The sequence below is a fragment of the Rhinolophus ferrumequinum genome, chromosome 17, assembly GCF_004115265.2.
Source record: "Rhinolophus ferrumequinum isolate MPI-CBG mRhiFer1 chromosome 17, mRhiFer1_v1.p, whole genome shotgun sequence".
In the NCBI taxonomy this organism is placed as follows: Eukaryota; Metazoa; Chordata; class Mammalia; order Chiroptera; family Rhinolophidae; genus Rhinolophus; species Rhinolophus ferrumequinum.
In genome coordinates this window covers 23445952-23469650 of record NC_046300.1, presented here as the reverse complement: position 1 = coordinate 23469650, position 23699 = coordinate 23445952, and the positions used below count along the sequence as shown (strand labels likewise).

At 49.5% G+C, this 23699-nt stretch overlaps 1 protein-coding gene across 3 annotated transcripts in view; it reads left to right on the top strand.

Moving 5' to 3' along the window:
* RARB (retinoic acid receptor beta) overlaps positions 1–23699 on the top strand; it is a 365838-nt gene that overhangs the window by 332856 nt on the left and 9283 nt on the right. For all 3 annotated transcript variants that reach the window (XM_033131759.1, XM_033131761.1, XM_033131760.1), the window contains exons 4-5: positions 4007–4167; positions 17859–18035. In XM_033131759.1, the coding sequence (XP_032987650.1) occupies positions 4007–4167; positions 17859–18035 (338 nt within the window). The remainder of the gene's footprint in view (positions 1–4006; positions 4168–17858; positions 18036–23699) is intronic.

The following is a 23699-nucleotide window of genomic DNA, read 5'->3' as shown; positions in this document are numbered from 1 at the left end:
ATGGCTTCTTGAAAAGCGTCAGTGCTACTTATAGCCATGGACCCCACGGTAATGCCCACAAGTACCCGGTATTCGGGTCCACCCATTGCCACATGGAAAGGCCTTGACTTCTTCCTGTATGACTTTGCAGTAGACTCAGTCTTTCCCACCTAGCTTACCATCCACACAGCTCCAGGAGGGGTGCTGCTGCCGCCGGAGGAGACAGGCTCTGAGAGGAGCGGACTCCTCTGTGATGGTAAGCAGTTGAGTTGGTACTTGTACCAGACCCCCTGACCCCCCAGCGTCACCTGTGTCACCCTCTGCCCCACATTGGTGCCCTACAAAGAAGGTGAGCTCCTGTCCCACCCTGGCAACTGCTGACCACAAGTCCCCGGAAACTGGACAGAGCCACCGCCCCCCATGTCCAAGCGGTGTTCTGTGCACTGCATCGTCTTCTTGATTTTGGAAGTTCTTGGCAGCTATACCCATATCTGGCCCAGATACCTTGTCTGCATTCCACAGCACTTTAAAACCATTGAGCAAGGCAGCTGCTAAAGCCATGTGTTTAGAAAATGTGTCCATTAACTTATGAACGTTTACATAATTGGAGCGTTATCACCAGAGGTGTTAAGACATTTGCGGTTGCAGAGGAGTTTCTGATAGTCCCAGGGATCCTTTAGTCATTAAAGCAGTGGGTGGGGGGAAAGGCACTGTGTTTTGGGAGAGCAGGAGGGGTCTGGAAGGGAGCATGAGATTACATACTGGTCCCTGGTCCACTGGCCACCTGCCAAGAGTGCTGCGAGTTGGGGCTCCAAAGCTCAGAAGATGAAGCTCTGGCTTTGCAGCTGTTATTTTGCAAATGGTGGGTGCTGTCACTGCACAACCCCACCGAGCGCCCCTTTTGATGCCCTGCTGCAGCTCACCAAGGCCCACTTCCCACCTGAGCTCATATCTCACTTTCTGATTTGGTGTACGTGCTCACAGAGTGCCCTTTCCCCACTCCCTCCCAGGTCAATCTCTCACACTGTATTTGCTTACCTGAGATTTCCAGGTGATTTTCCAGGGGGACATGGGTGGGTAGGAAGCAGTGAAGCAGAGGACTACAGATGCAGGCCCACAGCCCTGCCTGGGGATGAGATTGTGGATTATTTTGTATGCACGGTTCCTCTCTCTGCTTTTTGGTATATTCCACTGCAATTCTGACTTCGTTACTTCCAAACAAGGTCCTTTTGCACCTCGAGTTGCTAGAGTGCAGAAACAGAAGTGTAATGTCCACCTCACCTGGTTCACTGTGGAATTCAGCGAGCTAGAATTCCTCCATTGCTCAAGGCAATCGCTGGCCACTGCTAGGAGTCAGTAAGTGGCATCGTGTTACTGCTGTGTTAAGTGGTCCTCGTTGCCATCTTGGCGTCTGATTCTAGTCAGAGCAGTTCCTAGGGCTCCGTGTTATGGCCTCCCCCGGGGCTCTGGGTTTTGTTGTTCTTGCTGTTTTAAGATATAATTCATGGAGCATAACATTGGTCATTGTCCAGTTCCGTGATTGGTAGTCTATTCGCAAGGTTACATGCAAGCATCACCACTAATTCCAGAACATGTTCATCTCCCCGGAAAGGAACCCCAATGCCCGTCAGCAGTAACTTCCTATCTGACCCCCTCCCCAGCCCTTGGCAACCACGGATCTGTTTTCTGTGTATGAATTTGCTTCTTCTGAACATCTCATGTAAGAGGACTCATACAATAAACAGGTGGCCTTTTGTGACTGGCTCCTGTCACTGAGCATAATGTTTTTAAGATTCGTCCATGGTGTAGCATGTATCAGGACTCAGGACTTCGTTCCTTTCATGGCCAGTGGGATTTCATTGTACGGATAGACCACGTTTTGTTTATCCATTCGTCAGTTGATGGATATGTGGGTTGTTCCCCCTTGGGGGCTATTGTGAATATACTGCGGTAGCCATTTGTGTACAGTTTTTCCATGGGCATCTGTTTTCTGTTTCCTTGGGTGTATACCTTTGATGTGACTTTTGGGTTAGCTGAAGAAGAGGGTCCTTGGCAGGGGCCCAGAGAGGAGGGGCTCTGATAACTGGCGCCGAGAGCCCCTGTGTTCACACACAAGCCTTCAGGCCACAGCACCACCTCATCAACCCAGACGTGTAGAGCCCAGGGGCGTCTCTGCCACCATGTGCCACCCACTTTCTTACCTCATTGTCTCTCCTTTGCTGACTGTATTCTTTGCATTCTCCCTGCTGTGAAGCACACTACCCGAACCCTGTGTTCCATGCCTGCTGGGGACGGTCTGGGTGCGTGGGCTGGTCTGCACTGGAAAAGACTGCATCTGAGGCTGGGGAGGCTCGCACTGTCTCTACCCACTCATCTTAGACCGGGAAATGTCCTGGGCCAAAGAACACTGTCATTTCTTCCTGGGGGCAAAGAGGGGTCAGGAGAGGTTTTGTTTTTACCAAACCTCTACTTCCTTAGAAATATGTGAGTCCCCATGAGGAAAGTACTTGTCAGCTGTGTCAACTTGGCACATTCCTTAGCCTCTCTGAGGCTCAGTTTCTTAATCTGTAAACTGGGTTTAAAATTGCCTACCTGATAAGGGGGTTAAGTGAGAGACTGCAGACACACTTCCCATGCTCAAGATTCTCCAGAAATGTGAATTTTCTCCCCGACTGCCCTGCCTCCTGAGCAGCTTATACAGACACTTGGATTTTTCAGCTCCATTCTTTCCCTCCCCCTTTTTGTTTTCTCCCTCCCTCCCTCCCCATTCCATCTGTTTCTTTTCCCCTTTTCTCCCCTCCCCATGCCTGCCTTTTACCTTTAGCTCCAGCTCCAAGCAGGGCCTCGGTCCTCCCGGTATAGACCCAGGGAACTGCCAGTTCTCAGATTGCCCAGGTTCTCTTGGGGGAAGCGGGGGTACGACCCATGCCAAGTCCTCTCAGGGCAGATCGGATTATGCCCTGGGTCGTTTTGCAGCACAGATTCCCAGGTTACGGTGGTGGCATACACAGCCAAGTAGTGTCCAGCCTGGCAACCCCTGGGTCCCCAGGGAACATGGACTCCCCGGATAGGAGCACATGGAATAGTTTTACCTGTCGGCCTCCCTGGGTTTCAGTTTCCTTCCCCGGGAGATCCTAGCCAGAGGCCAGAGCTTTGAGTTACACTCAGATTTGAAGTCATCTGAGAGGCCTGTGCTGCAAAAGGAAGCACAGGCTTCCACAGCCCAGGTCCTGGGCCCCAGATCTGCCCAGTGCTGAGCTCTGTGGGGTGTGCCAAGGCCAAGACACACGCCGGCTGAGGGGCCAGGGGGCCAGACAGGATGTGGAGTCCAGCGGCTATGGATGGATACATGAATGAATGAATGATTGGTTTTGCAGGCCAAGGCTTCATAATGCATAGATGATTATTTTTTAAAAAACTGTATAAGTAACAAAGGACATACGATTAATACAGAAAGTCGAGGAAGCAAAAAACACGAAGGGACAAAAACCACAAGCCCATCACCTTTAAGATGAATTTTTTCAAGAGTGCCAGTCAGTGAATTCAGAAAACTAGGAAGCTAAATGTCAAACCAAAAGGCTTAGTTAGGAATCACTAATTGTGATGCCACAGGGCTTTGTTCGGGGACGTGTCTCCCAGGCAAAAGTGGCTCCCTTATGACGCCTCTCAGGCCATCCCCTCTGCAGTTGAGGGGAACTTGCTTGGGAAAATCTTCTTTCGAGGACCAGTCCTCATAGAAAGTTCTCTCTAAACAAACCCAGGCCCTCAGCCTCTTGGGTGAGCCTTGGCCTTCTTTAACAATTGGTTGGCACGTACACACACAGAAAGACAAACCTCTCTCTCTGCCCTGCCCCCCTGGCCGCCCAACCTCTTTTCTTGGGAGATGTGTTTATAGCACCTTTTCCTGCTTTTCCTGTTCCAAGTGTCAGGTGACTCCAAGGCAGTATCCGGAGACGGAACCTCCCAGCTCAGGCAGCACAGGCCCAGCCATGAGTGACCCCTGATTTGCCTTCTCTCTCATTTCCAGCTGTCAGGAATGACAGGAACAAGAAAAAGAAGGAGCCTTTGAAGCAGGAATGCACGGAAAGCTATGAAATGACAGCCGAGCTGGATGATCTCACAGACAAGATCCGAAAAGCTCACCAGGAAACCTTCCCCTCGCTCTGCCAGCTGGGTAAATATACCACGGTAAGAGATGCTTCCACCCCCAGACTGCTGGGGGGACGGGCACAGGCCCTCGTGCACACATGTGCTTGCACGCCCTCATGTGCATGCGCACTCACACACACATACACACGCTTGGCCCTGGGCCTGCAGGGGACACCCACTCAAACTCAGCCCAGGACCTGCACGTCGGCTGAGTGCAGTGAGGCAGCGGCCACCTCCCTCCCTCCGTGTGGCAGCCTTTGGACCGGCTCTGAGTAAGCTGGTGTTTCCTCCAAGTCAGCCATGCACACACGCCTCCCTCGAGAAACACAGACGCTGTGTTCAATGCTGCGCGATGTACAATAGGCAAGATACAGAAGTGAGCCGACTGCTCATCAACAGATGACTGGAGGAACGTGGTACATGTGCACAGTGGAATAGGATTCAGCCATACAAATGGGTGACATCTTAACATTTGAGACGACATGGATGGACCAGCAGGTATTACGCTAAGAGAAATAAGTCAGATTGTGAAAGACAAATACCGTATAATCTCACTTATATGTGGCCTCTAAAGAACAATGTAATCAAACAAACAGAAACAGACACCTAGATACCGAGGACAAACTGATGCTTCCCAGAGGGGAAGGGGTTGGGGACAGAGGAAAAAAGGTGAAGGGATTAAGAAGTACGAATTGGGAGTTACAAAATAGTCACGGGGATGTAAAGTACAGCTTAGAGAATATCGTCAATAATGTTGCAACAACTATGTACAGTGCCAGGTGGGTACGAGACTAATCAGGGGGCACTGCCTCAATTATATGAATGTCTAACCACTGTGCTATACACCCGATACTAGTGTAAAATTATAGTGAATGCCAACTGGACCTAAAAAAAGAAATCAATAGTTTTTATAAAAAAAAGGAAAGGAAGAAACATGAACTGAGCACTTGTTATATGCCCGGCCACGTGCAAGGCACCGGGGACATGAACGATGAGAATAAAAGCACTGCTCTCAGGGACCTGGGTCTGGTGAAGGAGACGAGTCACCAGTGAGGTGTTACCCGGCCGTGGTAGACACCTATACAGAGCCCTGTGAGACCCAGAGCGGGCAAGGGGGCAATCTTTTCTTTAAAAAACTGATCAGCTGTAAGATCCAACCAAGATGATTGGGGCCCTCCTTCGGGTCAGGGTCTGGCTTCAGAGAGAGTGTGTGTGTAACCCTGAAGTCAGGGCCTGGAAAAGCACAGGGTAGGTGTGACCCTTCCCAGGTTGGTGGGGGTCACCCTCTCCTCCCAGTGTTCTGCTGGGAATGGCTGTCACTGAGGTTAGAAATAAAGAGAAGGGGGAATGAGAGAAAGTCAGATCAAAGGTAGGAGGCATGTGTTACTTGGTCTGGGCTGAGCCTGTAGAGACGTCATGAGCTCCTTTTATTTTTTAAAGTGGTTTTTGCATGTGTTATGTTCCTTGGTGTATGTTCCCAATGTGTGGACTTCCCAGAGGGAGGCACATGGGCACTCAATAAATATTTGTTGAGTGAACGACTGGATGAATAAATATAACTAGAATGTTGTTCTGGCCTCTTTAAGTGGCTTATGCTGCTTGCCTAACATGCTAGAAAACGTGCGTTTTTAAAAAATGCAAATATTGCAGCATTTGCTGGTTTGGTGACTGGTGTGCTAGAGAAAGAATAGTATGAAAGGTCATAAAGATAAAAAGATGAAATGGTAATGCCAGATAGAAAAAAGAACGGTGAGTGAAGGAACTCTTGGGGTACACAGTCATGCATTTGGATATTCATGCCTCAGTTTTATATGCAAAATAGGAATGGTGGCCAGTAGCAGACCCAGACGGTTTGCTGTAGAAATTGTTGCCAGAACATGCCAGGGTGATTTCTCAGGTGAGCATGAGGCTGCACAGTTGGGTGGCACCAGCTTCCGAAGGGCTGGCACCAGACTTAGACAGGTAGGTCCCTTGTCCAAACCAGAGACTTTGGCTCAGGAAGCAGAGCAAGAACCTAGAGCATTGCTTCTTCCCAAACCTCAATGTGCTTACAAAGCACCTGGGATTCTTACTAAAATGCAGGCTCTGATTCAGCAGATCTGGGATGGGGCATTTCTAACAAGCTCCCAGGCAGTGCTGATGAGGCAAGTATTCAGAACACACTCTGAAGCAAAGGCCATGAACCTACTTTGAACAGCAAGACCCAGGACAACTGTCTGGGGCCCACCCAGACCCTTGGTGTCAGGGGAGGGGAGACGCTGGAGTGCCCCTTCTACCTGTGAAGATGTTGGCCTACCTGCCAGGCTAAGTGAGGTGCTAGATTCAGTAGACAAGCCCCCACTGAGTTTGGGGAGCACTGTCCTAGCCCAAAGCAGACGCAGAGCAGGACAAGGCCGAACACCACAAGGGAGCTTTCATTTTAACCCAGGAGATAAAGCAGGCCCATGAACCAAGAGGCAATGGAGGGAGATACCACATATCCAGAGCAAGGCCACTAGAACCAGACCAATGTAGTTTAAACCTCTCAGTCACTCACTGTTCAGTAATGTGACTAAGTGCAAGTTATTTAACTTCCTCATTTTTCCTATCTTTAAAATGGGGATACTAGAAAATGGTTAGGATGATAAAAATGAGACAATTCATGCAAAGCGTCCATGTTGGGACCTGGAAATATCTCTACAGCAGTGATGTGACCCATTTACTGGGTATGAACAGGTCCTCCAGGTACCTGGTCCCATGCCAGGTGCGCCTGGCACTATAGAGAAGTAAAATGATTAATAAGCAGTACCAAGGAGTATATCATTTATTCCTTTTAGAAATATTTACCGATTGCCAACTATGTTCCAGGCACTGTATTGGGCTAAGTATCAAGGTAAATGCATCCTGACCTAAGAACTAGGGAAATCGACGAAGCACGGGCCATGGGAAAGGACAGAAGGAAATACAAGAGAATTGGTGCCCTGGAATGGTGGGATCGTGTTAAGTTGCGAGCGAGTGGAAAGTAAGAATGAAAAAACCTCGCGGAGTCTGGAATGCCAACTGAGGAATTTGTATTTTCGTCCATAAATAATGGAGAGAAATCAATAGTTGGTGGTCAGGAGTCTTTATTATTATTATCATTATTGTCATTATTCTTACAACTAGTATTTATTGAGCATTTACTATGTGCCAGGGACTATGGTAAATAGTCTAAATATATTAATTCTCTTACTCCTTGAGGACTCTATGAAGTAGGTACTGTTGCCCCATATGACAGATGAGTAAACTGAGGCTGAATGCTATTGTCCCCAGATTGCAGACGAGTAAACTGAGGAGTAGAAGAGCTAAATAACTTTCTCCATGTCTCATAGCCAACACATGGAACTTGAATGTAAACAGTCTGACTGCAGGGGCCGCCCTTTTAACTACTACACCATTCACAGAATACATAAATCAAGAGGGTGACTGATAGGGTAGAGTAGAAACAGGAGTCACTGGGCATCTAGTTAGGAGGAGGTGGCTGTTATCCAGGAAGAAAATCAAACCTTGAGCTTGAGAAAAGACAGAGTCAGAGACAACAATCAGAGTAGGGAGGGTGTCCTGGATGTGGAAGCTCTAGAGCCAGTTCACAAAGCGAGACATTATAGGACAAGCCCTGGGGTCATTTGCTGCTGTATGAGGGTCCCCCGCTCTTCCCCAGGTGGGGGTATCTTACTTAGTGTGGCCTAGTCATTCCCTAGAACCTGACTCACCCAGTAAGCAGGTGACGTGGTGCCCACACTAGTCTGAAGGAGGGCAGGGCAAACACAAAGTACAGCTTGTCCCCTTCCTAGAGCACACACCCTGGTGCGGCCTGGCTTCTCTCAGGGCCTGGGAACAACATGCTCCTTCAGGACAGTCTCCCCTCTGGTAGTCAGCACAGCTTCTTCCCACCCCTGAAGCCAGGCAGGGGTTCTAGCCAGCCTCACCGGGGCCTCTACGCTCTTCCCTCCCCTAGGGCTCCCTCTAAAATCAGTAGCCTCTCCGCTTGGGTTCTCTTCACTCCCTAGGTATGATTCCATCTGCTTCCAGGCCAATGAGCCTGCCTGCCCAGCCCTCTCGAAGGGTGCAGCAGGGGCTGTCAGGGCCCTGCCCATGTCCGTCAGCTCCCTGACCCTGCCTGTAGGTTTCCTCCAGCTGCCAGAGCTGCGTGGCTCTCAGGTGCAGCACTGACACTCCTGGGAGAGCCCCCACCCAATAACCAGGAGAAGCTACTGGGTAAATGGCCCAGCTTCCTTGCCCCTGCGCTAGGAGACCTCTGAAGCATTCTCTAAACCACCTCCCAGAGTTCCCCAAAAATGTGGGGCCCAAGTGCCCACAGGGATGATCTTCACTGGCTGCCTTCCCTTCCTGGTCCCCGTCTTCCATGCTTCCTGGGATCTCTTCCCAAGTAAGCTGCTGGCATTGAAATCCTAGTCTCGGGGTCTGCTTCTGCCCAAGGCAGCTGGTTTGCTTCAGGGACCTTTCCCACTCACACCTCTTTGGGATGTGACACCATCAATCCCCAATTGGTGCCCATTGTCCGAAGCACTTTGTAGGGACTTTCTGCACCTCTTTTGATCCAGCAGGGAAAATGGAAATATAAGTTCCATCTCCAGAAGCCAATCCCTCAGTACTGGGCAGCCCGACCTCTTTCCAGGTGCACAGGGCCCGTTCTCAGGAGCAAGGCTGCTCCAATACAGTTTCCCATCCAGATTTCTCTTTATTTTTACTCTCCATACACAGACCTAGTTCTGTTTTTATTGTAAGCAACTTCAAATCCTTTCTGGAAGTAGGTGGGGGTATAAATAAATAACAGCAGCCGTAACACATTCTCTGCAAGATCTTAGTTCCGAGTGGAACATTTTTTATACAGAGCTTTTTTTAGATAAGCAGTTACTTCTACGGCCAGGAAGCTTCCTGCCATCTTCACCAGACTGGCATCTTGGTCAGATGGTTTGGGAATAAGTGGGCAGAGAGGAATTAAAAAGGCAGCTAGCTGCCCACCTATAGATCTGTGAAAGAGTGGTTCCTTTTGCTTCCCTAATTAGGGTAGATTTGGGACAAATGGTCAGGGTCCAGGAGCAGCAGGAATGGGTGGGTCAGGCAGAGATGTATGCCTCACCACCCTCCACGCCCAGGCCTGGGCAGGGCGCTCATCTATGAGCGTTAGAGTGAGGCTCCTTGGGAAGGCTGCTAAGCACTGACTCCTCCAAAAACAAGGGGGAAAGTAAGGGGATTCCATGATGGAAGGTGGGAAGCAGGGGAGTGGTTATTTATAGATGAGCTCTCCAAAATAGAATAAGGGCATGAACCAGAGGAAACAGCCTGGCTGGCTTTGAGGATATTTGCTTTGCTCCCTTGAGCAACTATGTCATTTGGGCTTTGGCGCCTCATAGCCCCAGGTTCAAATGTCGCCTGTGCTACTTAGGAGTTGCGTGACCTTGGAATCATCATTTGAGCCTCAGCTCCCTCATCTGTATAATGGGGTTGAGAATCGTCCTGGGGTTTCTGGGATGGTTAAGTGAGAAAAATATATCAGAGCGCCCTGTACAGTTTCTGGCACAGAGATCTGCAAAATCGGCAGGGCTCCTCCTGGTGATCTTGCTATGAACCCCTTCTCATTTTTCAGAGCCGCTTGCCTAGTTTCTGGAGAAGTAAAGTGGTGAGTGGGAAAGCGAGGCAGTTCTTGGCAGCACAACACCAGCCCTGGCCGTCCGCGCAGGACTGCGTCTGCTCCCTCCCTCATCCCGCTGCTCTGCCGTGTGCCGGCTGTTCATCACCTTGCAGAGCTTGATGGGACATAAGCTGTCCTCTGAGGGGCTCGTGAAGTTGAGCTATGGAGATTTAAGGAGGCCTTAATCTACTCAGAAAAATGACCACCAACAGAATCATTAAACCAGCAAAAGACTTTCCAGGAGACGAGTGCTTTACACAAGGAAGCATATTGTGAGCAGTTCCAGCCATGGGTGGACTTAGCTTTCGTTTTAGAAACTAACAACTTAATTAGCCAGGGAATCAGAACCTGAAACTCAGGAGGTTGGCCTCCCAGGAGAGACGTTTCTGAGGGGGTGGAAGGTCAAGGGAGTCATGAGGCCTGAGTCCTGATCCTTTCTCCCCCACCTCATAGTTTTCTGACCTTGAACAGCCCTTAACTTCTGTGAGCCTGTTTTTTGCCAGTGAACACACCCACCCTTTCCATATCACGTAGACTATTATTTCATTTTCCAACACACCTTTACTATATACCTACTGTATTAGGTTTCCTAGGGCTGCCATGAAAAAAAATACCACAAACGAGGTGGCTGAAGACAAGAGAAGTGTATCGTCTCACAGCCTAGAAGCTAAATGTCCAAAATCAAGGTATCAGCAGAGCATGCTCTCTCTGACGGCTCTAAGGGAGAATCCTTCCTTGCCTCGTAGCTTCTTACATCGAAGGCCCTTTGGGGTCCTCCTTGGCTTGTGGATGTAAACCCCAATCCCCTGTCTTCGTATGGCCATCTTCTCCCTGTGCGTCTTCTTATGGTCTTCTTCTGTGCATGTCTGTCTCTGTCCAAATTTTCCCTTTTTATTAGGGTACCATCGTATTGGAGTAGGGCACACCCTCATGATATCATTTTAAGTTGCTTACCTCTGTAAAAATGCTGTTTCCAAATAAAGTCACCTTCTGAAATATTGGGGGTCAGGAGTTCAAAGTATCTTTTTTGGGGAACACGGTTCAACCCATCACACCTACTGAGTGCAGTATTGGGGTACGTGGGTGTTTGCAGCTCTTTCGTGTAGTCTGGCTGAAAACCAAATTTTGTCTCATGGTTTGTGTGCTTTTAGAAACCTCTGACAGCATACATCATAAGTCCTCATCTCTAGGCATTGGACTAAGTCCCCAGGATCCCACTGGATGGTGGAAAAAGGAAAAGACATTCCCAGCCAAGGGAGTAGCGTGAGCATGGCCAGGAGTTTTGCAGAGAGGGGTCTGGAAAGGAGGCAGGTGCAAAGTCTGAGGAGATAGGTTAAAGCCAGCTGGCGGGGCCGTGGTGTGCTGGAAGAAGGTATGTGAACGTTGGCCACAGAGACCCAAGGGAGATTGCTAGTCAGGAGAAGCAGTTCCAAGAGGGTTGGCCCTGGCGGCTTTGTGCCTGGCCAGAAGGCATGGCGGGTAGGCGTGGCAGAGCTTTTGTTCTTTCTTAGATGTGCCCCAGGAGATCCAGAAGCCACCAATGTCTCGTCACAGCAACTGAGACCACCCCAAAATGTAGCATCTCTTGGCCATCCGACACCCTCCATCCTACAGCTGTCCCCTTCCAAAAGCCCTGCACTCCACCAAGGGCCCCGAATCTCTGAGATAGCAGGAATGACGGGGCTGCAGCTGTCCAGAGGGACCCCTCCAGGCTCGTGGCCCAGCCTAGGAATCTTAGATAGTGGTGGTCCAGGAGCACGTCTGAGACATTACCTTCAGGGAAGTCCTGCAGCATCACCCTTGCTTTCAGCCAGACTTCCAAGAAATGATTGGAGGTCCTTAGAGACCCTCGTCACCTGTCCCCTTCCTCTTGCCCATTGCTTAGAGCCCTCTCCACCCATGGGCTGCACCATGCCTTTAAGACAGTACCTGTCTTTCCACCTGTAGTTGCCAGGTGGCTGCCAAGCTGCCTTCCTCCCCACCTGTTGGAAGCATCCGGTTCTGAGGAGAAGGCTGCACATGCCCACTGATGGACACACCCCACCTGGGACATTCCAGAGGCCATGTGGTCATAGTGCCTAGATATGCATTTATTGACCACAACGACACGCTTGCCTGGCACATAACGTTCTCTTCCTTGCAGTGCTAGGGATTCTTTTGCCACCTCCTGGAAGCAGCCAGAGTTTCAAACCCAGAGCGAGATCACAAACGCAACAACAGGCTGTAAGAGACAGAAAGTTCAGGCCAGGAAGTGGGTAGCATACGTGATGACCCAAGCGTAAGAGGGGTGGTGGGGTGTAAGTGGTTGGGAGCCCAGATGCTGCAGCCCGACCACCTGGTGTGCACCCTGGACCCTCCACCCAACTGCTGGGGCATCTTGTACCAGTTGTTGAACTTCTCTGGGCCTACGCGTTCACATCAACCAAGGGGGGCGATAATAGTACCTACCTCATGAGGGTGTGGGGAAAATTCAAGGGAGTCCATTGTGAAGCAGTTAGAACAGTGCCTGGCTTGAAAGAAGCCCGAGGAAGGGTTTTTCTATGAGCAACATACAAAATGAAGAAGGGGAGTGAGGGTGACAGGAACATTCTTCCCTAAGCCCTCTGGAACTTGAGAGGGCATCCGCCTGTCAGGATGGTCGTAGAGCAAAGACTTCAGGCTTAGGGAAGAAGGAGGCCACCTTAGTGGATGTGCCAACCTTCCTAGGGAAGCTTAACTCTTCCTTCCTTTTAAGAAATTTAAGTTGCTCTTTAGCTAAAAAAGAACAAGAAACAGCCCTGATTTAAACCACTGTTGTACCCAGGAGGTGCCCCAAATGAGATTTTGAAAATATTGGTGATACCACCTCCAGATATGGGTCTTGTTCAGAAAGGAAGGCCAGTCAGAAAAGCAGTGGGTGGCAACAAAGAACTAAGCCTACAGAAGAAAGGGAGCCATTTGTGTGGCAAAAAAAACGGCCATTTAATTGGATTTCATAGTGGGGTTGGGCTCTGCTGCTGCTAAAGGTGGCCCTAAGGGACCTTCAGGCGGGCCCTCCACTTGGGCCCCTGCTGCACAGCATTCTGGGAAGGCAGGCCGGGGCACCTGCCTGGAGAGGGGCTTCCACCCAGGGAGGAGGAGCTGAGGAAAGAGTGCAAATGTGGGGAGGCCTGCGTCTCCCCCTTCTGCTGTGGCTCTGCTTCTCATTAGCTGCCAGCAGGGGCCCTTCCTCACTGCCGCACTTTCTCACTCCTTCTTATTTTCCTTCTACCCTGGTTTCAGAAACGTGTGGAAAACCCACACTTCCTTGGTGCTCCCTCTAACCGCCTTCATTACCAACCAAACCAGGCTGTGCTCTCCATTTGCCACAGCTGGAAGATAATATATAAGCCATTTTAAACCTCATGCCTATGAATCCAGCTCCCCGTATAATAAAACACTAGGTTATTTTGTGTTTTATTAACTGCCTCTTCCCTTCAGTTTGCATAATAGTGAGTGAGATTTACATGCCGTTAAGAAGGCTGTGCATTATTTTTAATAGAAGGTGCGACAGGCTTCTCTCTCTCAGCCCGGTGTGTGATAAAGTAACCTCATATGATGCTGATGAAGATTTCGTTCACACTTGCTGGGTCGGGGCAATGTCTTTTTTTCCAGATGGATACTCGATTGTAAAATGATTTCCCGCTGTAAGCTCGCCTCTCTGTCCCTCTCTATCGTGTCTTCCTCCAAACCGGTTAAACTGCCTATTAAATTTAATTACAGCCCGAATGGCGTACATCTTGATCTGATGGTCCCCCGAGTGTACTGTATTCCACCAAGGTCCTTGAGGAAGGAATACAATAAATCTGGAGGATGCGTGCCTACTTTCCACAAAGAATATTATGGAAAGCACCGTTGGCCACCAGCTTTCGGAGGGCATCTATGTCATCCCTTATGCAAACATTTCTTTCTGGCTTTCCTCACCGATCTTAAAAACAAAAGCTTTTATTGACTCTGTGGACGGATCTCCACTGAGGTGAGGAACGGAAGACATCAATTTGGGATGAATGTTACCCTTTCCTGAACTACTTACATTTGTCAGAGGTCCAAACCCCAGGCCTAGGGAGCTGTGCCTTTCATTGGGTTGTTCAATTCTGCCTCCAGAGGCAGCAGAAACCCCATGAGTACGGCCCAGGCGGGCCTCATTCTCAAAATGTTAGTTGTCCTGAGACACTTTAAACAAGCAAAGACTTGTGGGAGCTTCATTCACTCATTGATTCATTCAACAGATATTTATTGAGCCCCTACTATGTATCAGGCACTGTTCTAGACTGATGGTACAGCAATAAAAAAAAGTGAGACAAGAAGCCTCTGCATAGAAATTAAACGATAGAGTGGTTAGATCAGTGCTGTAAACATTGAGCAGGTTTGGGCGGGGGGGCGTGTCTGGAGTGTGGAGGGTTCTGTAACTGTCAATAGAGGCCTCAAGGGAAAGTGACATTGATCAAAGACTTGAAAGAATGAGGGAGTGCATCATACAGATGTCTGGGGAAGAGCAGGGGGAGGGAACAGCCAGAGCAAAGACCCAGAGGCAGGAGCATGCTTCGCTTGTTCAGAGAGAGCTGGGAGACCTTGTCACTGGGGTAGATGAGCTGGGGGGAAAGTGGGAGAAGACAAGGTCAGAGAACAGGAGCCAGATCTGGGAGAGCCTTGCAGGCCATTGAAAGGACTTTGACTTTTAGCCTGAGTGAGATGAGAAATCATTGGAGATTTTGAGCAGCGCAGTGACTTGGTCTGGCTTGTGTTTCAAAAGGGTTCCTTTAGTCCTTTGGTAAGAATTGGCTGTAAGGTGGCCAGGGTGGAAAGCAGGAGACCAGTGAGGAAACTGTTGCAATAGTCCAGGCAGGATGTGATGGTGGCTCAGATGAGGGTGGTGGCAGTGGGGACCTCTTCTCTAAGTCTCGACAGTTCTTGGGAATGGCATGGGGGCAGAATGTGAAACAGACCTAAACTTTCTTAAGCTATAACTGCACATTAGTTAGAATTCTTCCTGTTGCAGGCAATGGAAACCAAACTTAAATCAATTTAGATTTAAAAAAAAAAATCCTTGTGTGAATCAGGCATGGCTGGATCCAGCAACTCAGTATCTTCAAGACAGGGCTACTCTTCCTCTCTCTTTCCATGTTTCATCTCACCTTTCTTCTGAATTGGCTTCATTGTTAGGAAGGCCTTCCCCACCTGGTGGCCCCGGAAAGCTCCTGGTAACCTTCATTCTGTCGACAGAGAGCTTCACTTCCCTAATTGTTCCAACCAGAGTCTCAAAATTAAGCCTCATTGGCCAGTTCTGGGCCACTTGCTCAAACTCCAAACACTGAGAGGGAGGGAGGAACTGTCCCCCAAATGATTTGAGAGGCAGAAGAGAAGGATGTCAGGAAAGCAGAGATACAAGACGACTGTTCAGCTGCATTCACACCAGTGATCCTGCTCTGGAGATTGCAGAAAGAAAAGAAAACAAAAACAGTTTCCTGGGTGTGTTGGAGTGTGGTTCTAGTCAAAAGCTGAGACCTTCAGTAATTTCTGGCAAGTTCATGGTGGTCTTCTATTTCCTGTCTGTGCTGTGAGCATCCTTTTTACTGATTAAATGAGGAAAAATAGGTTGAGGCTTGTAATGGGAGTGGGCGCCAGTGTGGGTGGGGACTTTTCTGGCCATGTTACCTGTGCACGTGAGGCGAAGACACTCGTTGCTGTGCTCTGAACCCTCTGGTAGAGCTGGGGACTGGTGAGGGTGATGGAAAAAAGGGTCTAATATTGATTAAACCCCAGAACACACCAGGCACTATTTGCTTCCTTCCCTTTAGGGTCCTACGTACTCTTGCTGGCAGCCTTTGTGGGCAGGTGGTGTGTAGCCCTCTTTACAGATGGGAACAATGAGGCATGAAGCAAGGACATCACTAGCAGGAGGTCACCTCTATCAGCCACGTAGCAGAAAGGCCAGGTTTGGGGTCCAGGTAGACCTGGGACCCACTTCCAGCCTCTCCTTGGCACGTTACCTCACCTCCCTGAGATGAACTTGCCACATGTTACAGTGAAGCTCGAAATTCCTCCTGCTTCAATGGGTAGCTGTGGGGGTTTGGCAAAGTGCGGAGTGGCCGGGGTGGGGCCTGCCATGGTAAGGCTGAGAAAGCAGCAGGCACTTCGCTAGGCTGTAAGCTTGCTAAGGGTTGTGGCTGTGTCTGAGGTGTTCGGCTGTTATACCCCAGCCCCTGACTGCGTGAAGATGGGTCAGCAAATATTCATGAAACAAAGGAAGAAGGGGAGGAAGAGAGGAAGAGGAATAAGTGAATGAAAGGTGGAGTGTTTGAATGGATGGAGGAACCCAGCCAGTAGATGGCAGAGGTTTGGTCTGAAATCTACTAAGCTTCTCATAGGGGTAAAGGGACGGGATTCCCTCTGTTTATTCTGTAGGTGTCAAAGATAAGGCATCCTGCAGGAACCTGGGCCTCTGTCCTGAATGGAAGCTGCTGAAGGACTAGAAGGCTGGTTCTACCCGGAAAAAACAGGGAGGAGCAGCTGTGTAATCCTTGGAGCAGCCCCTCTGCGTGTCCCCTCGGTGGGCTGCCTCATTGTGCTGCCTGCCCACGCCCGCAGAGCCGGGCCCTGCCTCTCCGGCTAAGGCCTGGGCCTGGCAGCTCTGTGTGAGGCATACATGCGGTCACCACAACACGGAGGATCTCTAGAAAGTCTAATCTTTGTTGTCGTTGTAGCATTTTGTTTTTTTCTTTTATCGTCATTTTTTAATTTTATTTTTATTATGGAAAAATTGCGAACGTTATAACATGAAAGTAGAGAGAACAGAATAATGAAAGCCCGTGATCGCTCCACAGCCAATCTTGTTTCGTCATCTATCCATCCTCCTACGCACTGCCCATTACATATTATTTAGAGGTAAATTACGGACGTCTTAGCTTGTCTGTAAATATTAGTGTTCTAAATGTAGACGCTTCTGCAAACAAAAACATAGCAGCAACGCTGTCATTACTCCTCCTAAAATAAAACTAACACCTCAAACACCTTAATATCTCAAGTTTCCAGTTTTCTCACATGTCACAATTTCTTTGTTTATTTGAAATAGAATTCAGATCAGGTCGACAGCTTGTAATTGGTTCATACGGTAAGTCTCCTAAAAATTGTTTGTTCCTAAGTCAAGGCTATTGGGGTATAATTTACATGATGGAACATTTATTTCCTTAAAGGTATAATTTTATGAGTTTGACAAAAGTATGCAATCGTATAACCACCACCCAAGCCTCTTGGACACCTTTGTGTTCAACCATCCCCCACCCGAGCCCTTGGAACTGATCTGTTCCCTGTCACTGTCATTTGACCATTGCCAGAATGCCATCTGAATGGAATCATTCTGTGTGCAGGCTTTTGTGTCTGCCTTCTTTCACTGAGCGTGATGCTTTCGTGCTTCATCCGTGTTGCCTATGTACGAATATCAGTACTTCCCTGGTGGTCACCGCCGACTAGCTCTCCATTGCCCGGTTGTCACGGTTTATCCATTCATCGGTAAATGAGCACCTGGGTGGAGGCGCTTTTAATCTGTGGGTTTCTCTCTCCGTTTCTCTTTGCTCCCCTTGCAGTGTGTTTGTGGAAGAAACCCAGTTGTTGGTTGTAGGGAATGTCCCACATCCTGGACGTCGACAGGCACATCCCCCACAGTGTCATGTTTAGCACGTCCCTCTGTCTCCTGGGTTTTCTGTAGTTAGGCTCCTTCTGATTCTGGTTGGACTCTTTCATAGGTGGGGGTGTGTGTTGCCCTCAGGACACCCAAGTAACACATGGCCTCTTTTTAAGATATGAGCAACCACTGAGAGCGAGAAATGCCCTTCATCCGCTGCTTGATTGTCCAGTGGTACAGGGATAACGTTTTATGCATTCTTAAAGGATAAATCCAAGCTCAAAACTCAGCCACCCCACCAGGAAGCGCTCTGGGCAATACTGAAGTGCCAGCCCAGGAAGAGGAGACATGTTGAGTCCCTGCCTTCCACTGGGCTTCCCAGAAACTACCCCTGATGACGTTTTCTCTCTCTCTTAGAATTCCAGTGCCGACCATCGAGTCCGATTGGACCTGGGCCTCTGGGACAAATTTAGTGAACTCGCCACCAAGTGCATTATTAAGATCGTGGAGTTTGCTAAACGTCTGCCAGGCTTCACCAGCTTGACCATTGCAGACCAAATCACCCTGCTAAAGGCCGCCTGCCTGGATATCCTGGTATGTATCCTTCTGAACTCCCTGCTGGGGTGTTGAGATGGGGGAAGAGGGGACTGAGATGCTTTGAAGACCTCCAGAGGCTTCGGTTTCCGCCACCTCTCTTCCTGTCATCTTCTTTGCACACTGACTACCATCCTCCCCGCCGGCATCTCAGTTCAGTTGTCAAAGGTTCAGAGACCCTCTGGAGTTGGACACAACCTTCCTACCCTCTCTACCTGCTGGTGTGAGAACCCCTCAGGAAAACATCCAGCCAGTCTTGGTCATAGCACCTCAGTGACAGGTTGCTCAGCCGTAGCTCCTTCCACAAGACAGCCCTGTGGTCTGTGAAAGGCCTTCAGGCTAACCCTATTACAGATGTCACATAACACCCTTCTTCTACCCCCTGATATGGCGCCACCTCCATTGGTAGCCTTGGGAAAATCCCTTTCTTCCATGGGCCTCAGTTTCCTTACCTGATGCCCCTCCACCTCCTGTTCTCACACCATGGCTTCTAGGGCCCTAGAATGGGTAAGGACACTGTCACACCTTGTCCTTTGCAGGTCTCTGCTGGCTAGATGTCTACCCTCTCCCTCCCTGGTGAGGGTTTCAGGGCTAGCATGATCAGTTCTTTCTGGGGCGATTTCCTTGGCTGGGGAAGCAGCTGCCATTAGTGGTGGCAGGGATGTGAAGAATTGGAGGGAAGGCTGGACCCCAGGGCGGCATCAGAAAATAGGGAAAGAAAAATTAGCTGTTGAGATTCTTTAAAAGCATAGATTTTCTTTTTATTACATCTTTCATGGCTTTGGGTATAAACAATTTTGCCAAGCAAATAAATATACTCACTCACTATAATTAAAGACACACACACACACACACACACACACACACACACACATACACACACTTCTGCTCAGGAGGAGAGAGGACACTGGATGGGACAGTTGTGTAGGAAGCTTAAATATTTATGTGTCTCTCTTTTGCAAGTTGGATCTTAGAAGGAGTGGTAATGGTTACTGAGGCTAAATATGGTATTTTTTCTTCTCATAAAATGAGAGGGTCTGGGATGAACCTGAGAACCTTGAGGGAAAAAAAAGAAACATCAGAGCAGCATGCATCTGTCCCATACCCACACCCTGTCGAGTTCGCAAACCTCAGCTCCTTTGCACCTCCCACAACTCAGTGACCTGGGGATGGAGATTCAGGCCAATTTATACAGCTAAGGAGCTGGAGGCTGGGTGAGTCACCCAAGTCAGGTGCGTGCTGGAGCCAAAACTCAGGACCCAAATCTTTGGACTCCAAAGCCATGAGAGGAAGTGCAGACATAAGGGGATCGGACACATAAACAGGACGTGGTCTGAGAGGTGTAGGCCGCGGGGAGAGAACCAGCCAGACCACGAGAGAGGGAGTGATAGAGGCAACTTGGGTAAGTCAGCAAGGATGCTAATAATGAGCTAGTACAATAATCACCTCTTTTAATGCTTTGCTCACAAAGTGCTTCAAGTGCAGTGCTCCGTAGAGTTTCCCCTAAGCCTCAGGACACCCCCGAGATAGGAGTGGAGACTGGAGTTATTGCCACATGATTAGCGGTGCCCCATAGGCCGGGAGTGGCTGAGTAATCAGTGAGGTGATACACAGCGAGTCAATGGCTGCACCCGGAAGGCTGTGGAATTCGGACTCCCGGGCATCCCATGGCCACCCAGCCGGGCTTGGAGCCTTCCCGCAGCTCAAGCTCTGACTTTGAACCTCTACGTTTTTCTTAATCCTTTTTTTTTTTTTTTTTTTTTTGGCTAACTGCCAGGCAGTGACAATTTCTGATTACCTCAACTCTAGCCCTTTGGGAAAGATGGAATGAGAGGGATGCTTTGAGGTCCTCCAGGGAAGTGTCTTATTTCCACAGCACCACCTGCTTAATGGTCAACGTGCTGATAGCCCGTCTTAAAATCTCCATCCAACCTCCAGCATCCATCTTCCCACATCTCACATTTACACTGAACTCTACCGCACTCCCCAGGTTTGCTCATGGATCTAAGTAAGAATCAGCCCTTCGTCCCTCGGTGGAGACAGGGAGAACAGGAACTAATTTCCGTGACCTCGATCAACTTATTTAACCTCTCCAGACCTCAGTTTACCCATCTGTAAAATGGGACTACAAATCATCGAGGCATTAACAGAAGTCATTCATTACATGGGCTTAAATACAGTCATGGATTTAAGCACGGAGCATGCAATAGATGCCCAGTCAGTGATGAAAGCAGGAACAGAGCTGACATAACCCCAGGGGGGCAATTTCAGCCTCTGTAGCAGGAGTCGGGAAATTCAACCACTCCTTCCTACCTCTGGGGAATGAGGGGTTGGGGTTAGGGTGTGATAGGCAAAGGAGGAAAAAGCCATCTCAGGGGAAGGGCAGAGGCCTACAGTCATGAGATGAAACAGAAGGAATACTTACTTGGCCCCAGACAAGAGGTCGTTTTCCAAGAATTTTTAGCAAAGGCCATTCATGATAAGATCCTGAAAACGGACAACTTCGAAGATCATGTTTTGGATGAGAATATCAACTGGCTGAGCTGTTTAGAAGACTCGTCTCATCTAAGCCATTGATGTATGGATAGAGTGAGACAGAAGAAAACAGGAAAGACAGATAGACGCCGGCTGAGGTTATTCTCAGCCCCTAGCAAGGAAAGTCAAGGTTGTGCCGTGGGTCACCGACCTTGATCTGCGGCCACCCATTCACAGCCACCAGTAGTGTGTTGTGTTATGTGTGGTTTGTCCCTGATGCTTGTCGGCCTGCAGGGCTGGCGCTGTGTTGAGAAGACGCTGTCAAGTCAGGACATGCTAGCGAAGCCCTGGGGGGAGAATTGAATTATAGTCCAGAGGTGGGAGCGCTCAGGAAACGGGTCCAAGGGGAAGTATGGCTTTTAGCCTGTCCTGCCCACATTCCCTGCCACACCACTCACCGGAGGGATTTCCGTCCCAGACTCTGCTTGGTGGGGACCCTCTGCTGTGGAGCCCATAGCCAGGCTTCCCTCCCGAGGCTGAGGGAAGGGGAAGTGAGGCCCAGCTGTGAGTTTCATGATTTCCCGCAGGGACCCAGTAGCCAAAAGGTCTCAGGTAAGGTGGACCAACTCTTCAAAACTGTTACAGGTGGCATTTTACATTCTTTTCCTCACCCACGAGCTGGGCATCCCAGGTTTGTGCTCAGGACAAGAAAGGGGGTCCCCAAGAGTGATCCACCCACTGGAGTTCTGCCCTACTCCTTTCTCGTCTCCGTCCCTGCCTCTCAGCTGCCTCTCCTCTGCAGGCAGTTAGGATCAGGTCCCTCTCATCTTGAAAGTCATAGCAAATAACACTTGAGGCTCTGACCCTCTGGTTTCTCTCCTCTCTCCCATCCTCCTTCCCTCACTTCTGTCTACAAATATTCACTGAGGACCTACTGTGTGCCAGACTCCGTTCTAGGCTCTGGTAACTTATCACTGAACAAAAGAGACAAAACTCCCTGCCCTCGTGGAGCTGACCTTCTACTGGGGGGGAGACAGATGATAAACAAGCAAGTAAATAGTCAATGTCTTAAGTGCTGCCAAGAAAAATAGAAGCAGGGTCTGTGGCTGGAGCATGACTGAGATGGGCAGGAGTGAGTCTCTATAGTGTGGTTAGGGAAGCAGTGATCTTTGGAGGAACCTGAATGAAGGGACAGAAAGAGCTGGAACCAGCAGAAGACACTGGTCTGAGAGGTGTGCAAGTAGAAGGAGGAAGAGGGAGGAGTTCAAAGGCCCTCGGGCAGGGGAGGCCCTGGGCAGTGGAGCAACTGTGCGTGTAGAGGAGGAGGGAGGAGCGGTGCCTGGACCCTAGAGGAAGTGAGGCCTGAGATCCCACGTAGATTTTCATTTTCACTATCACAAGGAGTTCCTGGGTTTTGACCAGAGGTGAGCCATGGTCTGGCTTTTGTTTAAAATGCTCATGCTGTCTTATCATACAGTATGAATAATTATAGGTTGAAGGAAGAAATCCCACACATATTTAATGAGCACTTACTATGTGCCAGACACGGATATGATGGCAGAGAGGAGAGATGAGGCCTCGCCCTCCTGAAATTCGCTATCCAGCCCTTCAGCCAGCTCTAGGCCTGCTCCCACTTGTACCTTCGAACTTGTCTCCCCCGCCCGTTCCTGCCCCCACATGGCTCCACATCGATCCAGCTTCCTTCTGGCTTGCCCCAGCTGTTGCTAGTACTTAATCAGTGTGGGCACTGGTCGCCAGCCTGGGTTCCAAATCTGGCTGTGCTGCTTACTAGCTGTGTGACCTTGGAAAAACTGTTCCCCCTCTCTGAGCTTCAGTTTCCTCATACTTAAAATGAAGGTAATAATGGAAGCTTCCTTTCAGGGTCTGGAGGGAAGGAAATGAGTAGTGTGTAGAGGGCTTGCATAGTGTTTGGAACATTGTAGGCCTCAGTTACCTTACATATTATTGTTAAGCCTCACTGTACCCTCCTGGGGGTTCTGTTATCATCCCCCGATGTGTGACGTCTTTCCCTATGGGACACACGGGGCTTCCCTGGGTCCTGCCACCCGCTGCCCGCACTTGCTCCAAGGAAAACATTCCCATGCCAGTCACAGCAGCACCTTGCTACTAGTGACGCAAACGTGACTGCCCTGTGTGACTTCAAAACGTGATTTGTGGCTCCTGGGGTCCTGGGGTCCTATACAGCCCCGGAAGGCCATTCCCACATGAACCTGTCCCTCCTCGCCTTCCCAGGGGCTCAGTCAGACAGGACCCTCGCCTGGACAGGAGCGAGCTCTGGACTGGGAGCCTCACGGCCTGAGATCAGGCTTCTGCATTACCTCTGGCCACCTGTGCAGTCATGAGGAGGTCCTGTGTGTCTCTGCGTCTCAGCTGTCTCCCCTGTGGGGACGGAGCAATCCCTCCAGCAGTCAAAGGAAGTCATTGGGAGGCAGTCAGTGTACTGGTGAAGAAGGTGGGATCTGGAGCCAGACGCTCTGTGTTCACATCCCACCTCTGCCACTTAGAAGCTGTATGGGTTTAGGGAAGCTGTGTGACCTCTCTAAGCCTCAGTTTTGTCTTCAGTGAAGCAGGTACAAAGTAGCTCCTCCCTAAAAAGGCTGTTGGGAGAACTGATTGGGTTAATGCATGTCAAGTATTAACTGAGCGTCGTACCTGGCACATAGTAAGTGTTCCTTTAAATTAGCTATCAATAGCTAATTTTATCAATATTGGGTAAGTCCACATTGTCCTTGTGAACTGTTAGTACTGAGCTGCTGCGCACACACACACACACACACACACACACACACACACAGAATCTGGAGCTGTGCTGTCTGTCCAATATGGTAGCTCCAAGCCACCTGCCACCTGTGGCTGTTGACGTGTAGCTGGTCTGAAGTGCTGTAATTGTACAATACACATTTGATTTCAAAGACTGACTCTTTGAAATTGTAAAATATCTCCTTAATGATTTGTTTCTATTGATTACACGTTAAAACAAAAATATTTTGGATCTGTTCGTTTCGATAGAAATGCTATTGCAGTTCAGTCCCCATGTCCCTCTTCGCATTTTAAAATAATGGCTCCTGGAGTGCTTGCTGGTCTAGGAAGCAGTAACAGTAAGACGAGGCTCCTGCTCCTAGCCTGTGCGTGTCCTTCTCAGGAAAGGCAGGCTGGTGGCCGGTCCCA